At 33.2% G+C, this 9,556-nt stretch overlaps 1 protein-coding gene and 1 long non-coding RNA gene across 2 annotated transcripts; one reads left to right on the top strand and one right to left on the bottom strand.

Annotated features, from left to right (window-relative positions):
* Positions 1–2,588: 2,588 nt before the first annotated feature.
* On the bottom strand, positions 2,589–2,980 carry LOC133669144 (uncharacterized). The gene is made up of 2 exons (XR_009833846.1): positions 2,855–2,980; positions 2,589–2,774 (listed from the first exon to the last, which is right to left on the bottom strand). It is a non-coding gene; the product is annotated as an uncharacterized LOC133669144 (long non-coding RNA).
* A 606-nt stretch (positions 2,981–3,586) lies between these two features.
* LOC133669458 (uncharacterized) lies at positions 3,587–7,501 on the top strand. The gene is made up of 6 exons (XM_062089603.1): positions 3,587–3,810; positions 5,189–5,332; positions 6,475–6,542; positions 6,637–6,687; positions 6,757–6,816; positions 6,882–7,501. Exons 1-6 carry the CDS (start codon positions 3,672–3,674, stop codon positions 7,098–7,100), a joined length of 681 nt encoding a protein of 226 aa, XP_061945587.1. The 5' UTR covers positions 3,587–3,671; the 3' UTR covers positions 7,101–7,501.
* The last annotated feature ends 2,055 nt before the right edge of the window (positions 7,502–9,556 follow it).

The raw sequence follows: 9,556 nt of genomic DNA, 5'->3' as shown, positions 1-9,556 counted from the left end.
TTGAAATTGATTTAAAAACAACATAGATAACTGGTCATGATAAAAACCAAAGTTGATTTTTATAGGGTACGAGAAAGAACAAACCAGCTATCTTTAGATGCCATGAGCCACCAATAAAAAAAGAGGATATGGAGAGGAACCAAATGAGACGATGAAAGCTCATTTCACACCATTGGGAGACGCCACACTCACTGTTCAAAGTGCACTGTGTCTTCCATGTGCTGATACGTGCCAATAATTTTTTATATTTGAAAATTATAAATTAAATGGTAAATTATGTTATAACTCTCAACCAAACCAATAATTACAAAAAAAAAAAATCAAGAGAAAAAGATGTTAATACCCTATTGCAATGACATAATTTTTCTATACTCTAAGTTATATACGTAATTTTATTGTGTTCTAAAATAAAAAAATCAACAATACCCCTGCCTACAATGTTATAATCAATTTTGTCTTTGTTTTCAAACATATTTTTTTAAAAAAAAAAAACTGAGAAAAAATTAAAAAGGGGAATGAAATGCTTTAATCTATTCCGACAACTCTAGTTGCTCGTTCTTATGTCCAAAACAAATATTTATTTCCTTTGTATAATAATCTATAACATGATCTTATTGATTTTGTGTGGATATTGTGAATATTCAAATGGTTGACTGTGAAAACATCAGCCATCAGGGATACAAAGCTATGATCATATATCTATTAATTCTGGGGAGTGATAAAATGGAATTAATACCCATGAAAACAACAGGGTTGAAAGGATGAGATGATTTTTGTGCCTGCAGGTTTGATTTTTAAAGGGTCCTGTCAGCTGAATGCTGAAACTTTAATAAAAATAATAAAAAATATGTTTTTGATTTGTTATGTGTAATTTATGTCCAACCTAGGATTAGTAAGAACCTTTGACAAGTTCTATCTCTCTGGATATGATTTGAAGGGTGAAGGGTGCTAGAAAACCTCTGCCCCTGCTAGTGGAGGGAGTCATGTCTGAGGTGACAATATTTGTTTTTATACACACACAAACATTATGAACGAAGAGAAAGTTGTCTAGAAAAGAAGAGGAGAGAAAAAGCTTTCAATCAGCAACATTTCAACCATAATAAATGTCGATGGAGACGATTTGGTTCTTTTGATAATGCCGAAGAAAGTATATAAGAATTCAAAAATTTTATTTTCACTTGTTTGATTTTAAGTTTTTAGATTCATTATAGTGTGTTTTAAGATTGAAAATGAAGTTTTTAAGATATCTAAGATATTTTATAGTTTTTTAGATGAAAATAAATTAAAATTTAGATTTTGATGGTTTAAAAACTCTAGATTCTAATTTTTTAATAACAAAATGGCTTTTTTTTCCAGTTAAAGACATATTTATAATTTATCCAGACAAACATTATTTTTTTAAAAAAATTAGGTATACAGGTCTGATCTTGCAAGCTCAGGTGTGTTTGGACTGGACTCTACTTGTCATTCACTAGTTGTTTTTGTTTTTAATTCTTTAATATCCTAAAATAAAATCTTTTTTAAATAAAACAATTGCAACGATATTGTGGTACTTTTCAAATAAGATTAGATATTTTATTTTGTAATGTTAACAATTACTTTATAATAATCATATTTGAATATACTAAGCATAAGTTATTTAAAATTTTTCTCATCAATATTTAATAAAAATAAAATCTATAATGTTTTTTTGTTGTGAATTTTTTATACAATTTTTAAAATAAAATTTTCATTTATTTTCACAAATAGTCATATAAAAACTATCTACGTATATATTTTTAATTAAAAATTGCTTTTTAAATTATGATATTTTTTTAATGAAAAACCCTTGCTACGAATAAAAAAACACATGTTTTTATATAAAAAAACACATGAACAAAAAAACAGTTAGCTTTAACTAAAATAATCATGGTGAAAATTCTTAAAACAACATTGTTTACCCGACATAATTATATCTTGATAGTTCTTGAATAGAAACAACTTGAATAAAAACAATCTTTTCATGTCAAAGACACGTTATTTCCCACTATATTATAAAAATAACTTGGTCGATGAACTTATTATATAAATTAATATAATGAATTATGTACATACATTAAAATCTTGTTTTTTACATAAAAAAATTAAAATTATTATTTATTAACTGAAATAAAAATCTGCGGCACAACGTGAACGATTAACCTAGTTTTCATTATATAAATTTGAGATGTGAACTTTTTCGCAGAAACCGGTAAAAATGCACAGCACAATCTTTTTATAAGAGAGTTGAATATTTTCGTTTGAGTTTGATTTTGAATTAAAAAAAAACCACTAAATTAAAATAATATTTTCAAATTGATCATCAGCACTCGGTATGTTGATCCTTTGTCCACCCGGCTGAAGCTAATAGATTTGCTTTTAATGTGGTTTTAAATATGTAGTTACTAATATGATTATTAAAAATTTATATAGTTATTAATTTTAAAATTCATAAAATTAATCAAAATAAATATAAACTAAACATTAATTAAAAAAAATTATAAAACAAAACCACCATGAAAAAAATGTTAAAAGTACATAAAAATAATGAACAATAATAACAAGAGGACTGAGCATGAAATTCTCATAAAATTTTTGTAGATATGAAGATGTCACAAGTGCATATTAATATAACAACACAATTGCTGCCAATAGTTACTGGAATTTAACAATCCTGTTTTGAAAAATAATCTTTACACTGAAATATCTATTCTTTCTCCTCCTTTTGCTTCACTTTAATGAAAATGAAAATAACCCTGAACAGAGAACCAAAAAACCATGAAAACAAAGATGCTGTGAGAGATAGAGAGGACAAAAGGGGGTTGCTGAGAACTACCAAGGATATTGAGAGGTGGCGACGACAATGTTGATTACTCTGATGTCAGATAGAATTTGGCAATGGTAGTGAATTGATGGGCGACGATGCAAGAGAGAGGGAAGAAATGGTGTTCTTTTTTTTTTTTTTTTTTTTATTATTGTGGGTGTCCGGGCCAGCTTGCGCGCACCTCGACTAATCCCACGGGCCCTGAAGTTAACGACCATGTAAGCCTCCAGTGACCATCATATGAGCAGCCATAGGGTTTGAACCTGAGACCTAAGAGGGAGCAAACCTCTTAGTCCCAAGCTCTTACCACTAGACCACCACCTAGATGGTTAAGAAATGGTGTTCTTCATATGATGGCCACTGGAGGCTTACATGGTCGTTAACTTCAGGGCCCGTGGGATTAGTCGAGGTGCGCGCAAGCTGGCCCGGACACCCACGATAATCAAAAAAAAAAAAAAAAAAAAAAAAAATGGTGTTCTTTGACTTGTTGGGTTGTGATTTTCACTTTAATTTGGTGATGGGCGAGAGAGGGAAGGAATCAAGGAAAGTTGGTCTCTGTGTGCGGGAGATTGGCTAGAGAGAGAGAGAGAGAGAGGGGAAATGAGCTGCAAATTTTTTTTGAGATTTTTTCTCAGTCCTACTTTTCACCTCTCTAGAGTTAAGAAAAAGAAAAAAAAAGTCATGCACGTGTTATTGTCACGTGACAGAAAGTCTATTACACAACACGTGTTTCGTTTGGAAGACCTGCAAATTTTCTTTCAGATTCTGCCCTTTCCCAAAAAAAAAAAAAAACCAAAGCGACCCAGTTGGTGAACAGAGCACATTAGAGATGCGAAGAGGTGGTGGAGGACGAAGGGCCTCTGGGAACTACACGAACCCGTGCTTGACCATGCACCAACCATGGGCGTCATTGTTGGTCTATGGTATCAAACGCATTGAAGGCAGGTCCTGGACTGCTCCTATTAGAGGTAACAAAAACAAAAAATATTACACTCATAGATTTTATATTTCGTGCAAATTATGAAAACCCATTTGGTATTTTTATTGGCAGTGTTGTTATTGATAGGAAAGTTATGAGCTTTCGTAGTGTAAATATTGGTACCCAGTTCAAGTTTCGTGTTTTAAAAAATGGATAGTTTGTTTCTTTGGAGTTTGGTGTGATTTGTTTGACGAGGAAAGTAGGGAAGAAGAAGGGAAGGACTTGGGATTCTTTTGTTTATTAGAAGGTTGTGCTTAAGGTTTGGAGTTGTGTTTGTTTTTAATTTAATTTTTATATTTTTTGCTTAAGGGTTTGAATGTCACTGAATATTGATAAGATAACAACTTTGAAAGCACTGTTTTGATTTTATTTGGGTTGTGGTTTGTTTTTGTCTAAAATGGACCCTTGAATGGTTGAATTTCATTTCAAATGGCAAACTTGAAAAGAAAGGATTTTAGTGTTCAAGGGAAATTGAATGCCTCAATGGTGTTGGATGTTGGCTACATCTTTGGTTCAATTTTCAGAATGATGCTTCAATTACAAAATGAAAACGAAGCAATATCTTCTTGTATCGTGCTTTCATCTTACAAAAGAGAAAACTCCAAGATGTACAAGAATACAAAAAGAAAAAGAAAAAAAGACAACATGGAAAAATATATCTTAGTTTATCATGAAATGAAATAGTATTGGGTTGTGGTTCTTAGCATGAGTTGAATGTGACCTGGGTCCACACCGACGCACTTCCACAACAGAAGAAGTAGTTTTTGAACATCATCGAGGAAAATATCATGTTTCATTTGCTTGAGTAGCATAATCTACATATGCATTTGTCTTATTAGATAGCTCAGAAGTTTGGTCAAGCTTGTCAATGTGGGGCTATAGAAGAGTTATCGATGAGAAAAGTGAAATCAATCTCCGACAAGATGCCTTCTCATTGCTGTAGTTGCCTTTAGTGCAGATCTTGTCATTCTCCCCATCAATTGTTTTGTTAAGGAATACTTTAAGATTCCTTTTTTTTTTGTCATGGAAATGAATTAGTTTGCACTGTTTAATTAGAGGACAATCGAGGCACTGTTTGATAATTTGGTTCTATGATATTAATATACAATCATTTAATACAATGCTGGAAAGGAATGATTTCTTGGAATTGAAACGTTTTTGTACCGCATGTCATAGCATACAATCATAAACAAATTTAAAGTTGAAATCCAGGAATTGCCTTGTGCTTAACTATAGACTCATCAACCACAGTTATATGACATGTTTTAGGAGGAAGTCCAGTAGGCACTCCATCTATTTCAGCATTATGATTTTTTTCCCTTCTTGTTGAAGATGTTATTAAGGGTACAAAAACTTGTATTTTGAAGGTTGCCTTTGGATTCATGCTGCAAGTAAAGTTCCGGAGGAAGATACAATCAAAGCAATGGAAGATTTCTATAGAGAAATTTATGCAGCGAATGGCATCACTGACATAAAGTTTCCAGAACATTATCCTGTTTCAAGACTTTTAGGTATCTGGGCATCGGTGCTTTTGATGTCATGTATTTCTATTTACTTCTCAAAGTCTTAGCATCTAGTTCGATGCTTTCTTTCCCTCTTAACGAGCTCTGTAGATTCATGAAATGATTAGTTTTGGATTTATTGACACCACATCGAGTCATTGTTTGTTTTCAGAATTGTTGGTTCTCTATACTTTTTAATGAGAAAGGTAGTAAGTTAGTCAACTGTTGCTTAAGATCATGCAGTAGGCATACATTTCGTGTCCCCATCTCATGCTTGAGTGAGGAACCTGTATGACCATTTTCACCAACAGGGGTATTGGTATCTAGCATGGGCATTTCTACACATGGCTAGAGATCCTGGCCAGCCTTGAGTGTTGAAAATGCATCACACTGAATTAATTTCCACCTTGCTGGATTTGTGGCCCTAAGTAGAACTTGATCCAGGTTTATTACGAATAATGTTTGTGCATGACACCATATGCACCCATAACACTTGGAATGATCAGCACCCTCATGGATTTGTTGAAAATGCTCTTGCACTCGTGAATGATCAACACAAGCAGCCTTGGTACACATGGTAACTAATTGTCAAATCATATAAGCAAAACATCTTTACAAATTACCATCTGGGGCAGATATTATTGTAGTCTGCTGTCTTATATCAATCATCTGTCTTTACTCAATATCGACATACTGTAGGTTTGTGCTAAATTTCTTTTTTTTTTTCATTCTAAAATCATTTCTCCATAAAATATTAAAGAGAACTGTGTTTACTAACTAATATTTCTAAAATAGAATGCAAGGGCTTCAAGCCTTCAATTGGGTTATCTTTAAAGTAATGAATGACAGAGATAGAACAACAAGGAACCAAGCAGGGCCTAGTTTTCCAAAATGGACAGGAGAATTCGGAAAACAATTTATAGTAGTTTTCTAATCCTGCTTTGTAGATATTTTTTTCCCTGAAACTGTAGAGTTCTCCACAAATAAACATGACGGATGTTTATCCTGAGCTGGAGTTTGAGGCCTTAGCTTATTTTCTGTAGTTTTAGATTTCGAAATGTGAGAACCAGTGAGCATGTTCGACTGTTGCTTCCTATGTTGTTTCTTGAGTTCAAAATTTTGACAAAACAGGATGTCTTTTTATATTATAGGGTGTGTTGATGTGGTTGGCTGTGTTAGATGTGATGAGCTAGCAAGCTGGGAGGCAGTACCTGAAGGGGTAGGCAACTGTTTTTGACCTTTTGTCCCTGAACATAATCATCAATGATTCTGTTGATTGTGCTGACTAATCTAGATGAGTTTTACTGCTACAGGTGAGACTAGAAGGACAAACAAATTTTTGCTGGCTTTGTGAACAGCCAAAGGTATGATTCTGTGAATGTTTATTTGAAAGTGTGCTTAATGTGCCGATCATTTTCCCTCAATGGATGCAGAAATTGCTAGTTCCTTTTGAGATGCGAGGCTATCAACGTGTTTATAACTTGGAAAAGAAGGTATATACATTAAAGTTAATGCATTGACCTCTGCTTTAATATGTTAACATATCTGTGTTTCACAGATATATGAGGCTGCTGTTAGAGGTCTTGTCAGTGTTGAAGGTCCAATGCCAGTAAAATTTCCCCTTCCAGATCCTCAAGATCCCTTTTCCTTAAAACCAGGCTCTATTTCTGAAGAGGTCTCTGAAAATGAAGCATCTGGAGTGGAGAAGTCAGAGAGTCTCAGTGCAGCAATTGCTGGTGCACGAGCAGCAGCTTCACAGTTCAACAAGAAAGATTAAAACCTTCTAACTATTACCATGAAAAATTGCTATTCCAACTCCACAAGCATGGTCAACTTGACAGCAAATCATTGGAAGAAGATAAAATGCCACAGAGCTACTCATGTGGACGTTCTGATGAGGAATCCTCAGTTCCGAGCCAGACAGAGCAACACAATCCCATTCAGTACTACGAAAGCGGTAGTCACAGTCAAACCTGTGAAGATTTGAAATAGATTCCTGGAGCTTCAACTAATGGTTTTTGTCAACTTATCTGTGGTGATCTTTTTTTAATTCTGTTCTGTTGTTGCCTGCTTTAGTAATTTTCCAGATTCAACCATGAATGAGAGGGATGAGTTCATGCTCTTATTGCAATTTAATATAGTAAGAAAATCCGGGCAGTTTCAAGTCTGATTTCAGTATCTGATGTCTTTGATCCAAATACAAGTTCAATTCTGGCTGAGATCCTATGTTTGGTTGGGCGTTACTGCCATAAATAAGCACCGGATGCACATCTTCATCTCCCAATTCATATCAGCATGACAGGATATTCTAATTTGTTTGGAAGGATTCTCCATTTTAGATATGTTCTACGACATAGCGCTTATTGTAAATAGGCTAGGCTGTTGATCACTAGAATTGGGATAAAATTGCTGTTTTGTGACGAGTCTGATCTCTTGTCTTTCTAGATTTTTGCCGCAGCTGTAAGAGGGCTGGGACAATCGTGATTTCTGCTCGGAATGAGCTCTGTATGTCCAACCTCCTATACAAGTGGCAGACAGAAAAAGATGTGCTATATTGTGGGATTTCATATGCAGTTGTAAGTCTCAGGCTCGGTGGCTAGTGGCTTCTTTGCGCTCTCTTATGGCAGCATGCTAATTTAGTTCGCGAGCTCTCCTTGTTTTCTTCTGTTCTTCTGTGTCTGCACACTGTTTTGGGGCCTACTTTTAGAGGTGGTGTTTATTTCATGGTTCACTACTCATTCATTACATTCATTACTCAGATGTCAATAATGTCATTATATTTGCAAACTCATAGGATGCAGAAACTTGTACAGATTTGAAATTGCCAGAATTATCTCTTTCTCTCACCCATGGCTTTATATAACGATTTCTTATGTCACAAGTGCAGAAAATTTGTGATGCAGTACCAATATAAGTGCTTGCGATTTCCTGTGACAAACCCTTCTTAAGTAATTGTTTTCTTTCATCCTGTATTGATCCGACCAATAATGTAAGGGTTTTTAATTATAAAAACACAAACTTTATCACTTTATTATTTAACCCATAACAAAGCACTGCTCATATAGCTAGTTTTAACCTATTTATCCACCTTCATCAAAAAAAATAAATATTAGTTTGACTTAATCATTTCAGTTGACCAATCCTTATTCAATTAGATACGAACACATGACTTCCATTTCTTTTCTTATAGTAGAGAGAAACTATTTCGAATATCAATACTATGCTATCAGTCAGATTAAAAATTAATTTAATTATAAAAATATATTTGGATGATGTTAAATTTTGAATTGATGATAAAAAAATATGAAATACACATAAAAACCTTGATCAACATGTTGAATAAAATTAATAAAAAAAATATATGCTTGAAAGAAAAATGCCAAAAAGAGTGGCCTTTTCTTCCTCACAGCTTCTCTGCTCAGAGTAAATGTCAAGTGATGGATGCAGGAAAAAAAAAAAAAACTTGCGACATCGCATCCTATCCATAATACTCATTTAATTATCTGTCATTTTGTTTAGCGAGTGCAAAATAAAACTTGAATCAAAAGCAAAAAAAACTTAACGTGTACTATTTGATTAAAGGGTTTAATCGCAACCCGGTCATTCTATTTAAAGTTTAATCTAGTTTTTTAAAACTAATCAGGACCCTACTATTTCAAACCCTTGCTTAACTCGATTAGGTTCAAGTGTTAAATAATAAAATATAAAAGGAAAAACTTATAAAAAAAAGGTTCATAAAATAAAATAAAAATAACACCATATCAAATCTATCTATCGCCAATCCAATCCAATCCAATCTAACTTGCTAAATATATGGTCAGATCATTGCATGACTATAATGAGCTAACCCAATTTAGCTAGATGTAAACTGTCTTTTCTATTTCTTTTAGCTTTTTTATTGTTTTAGCTAGGTTTTTATTTGGGTTGGGTCAAATAAAGTTTAGCTGTATAAAAGAACTACGAATCCAAAAAAAAAATAAAATTTAAAGTTATTAAAGATTTTATTGGATTCAGGTGTGATGAAGTTTACGACTAAAAAGTAATAAAAAAATTAGAAATCAAATAAAAATTTTAATAGTTATAAAAAAAACAGAGACTAAATAATAAAAAATTAACAAGGGACCGAATTAAGAAAAATAGGAAGCGTGTGTGAACGCAAGTTTGTGAGAAAACCACCATGTTTGAGCGAGACGCGCGGCTTTCTCCAGGACCTGACATTGCCCTTATTTAACG

Source organism: Populus nigra, chromosome 12, assembly GCF_951802175.1.
Source record: "Populus nigra chromosome 12, ddPopNigr1.1, whole genome shotgun sequence".
NCBI lineage: Eukaryota > Viridiplantae > Streptophyta > Magnoliopsida > Malpighiales > Salicaceae > Populus > Populus nigra.
Note: the sequence above shows the minus strand (reverse complement) of the source record. Positions and strands in the feature narration are given on the sequence as shown.

Coding starts and splice junctions, on each gene's coding strand:
- LOC133669458 (XM_062089603.1), top strand. CDS start 3,672: ATGCGAAGAGGTGGTGGAGGACGAAGGGCCTCTGGGAACTACACGAAC. Junction 3,811..5,188: donor CTGGACTGCTCCTATTAGAG/GTAACAAAAACA, acceptor TGTATTTTGAAG/GTTGCCTTTGGATTCATGCT. Junction 5,333..6,474: donor TCCTGTTTCAAGACTTTTAG/GTATCTGGGCAT, acceptor TTTATATTATAG/GGTGTGTTGATGTGGTTGGC.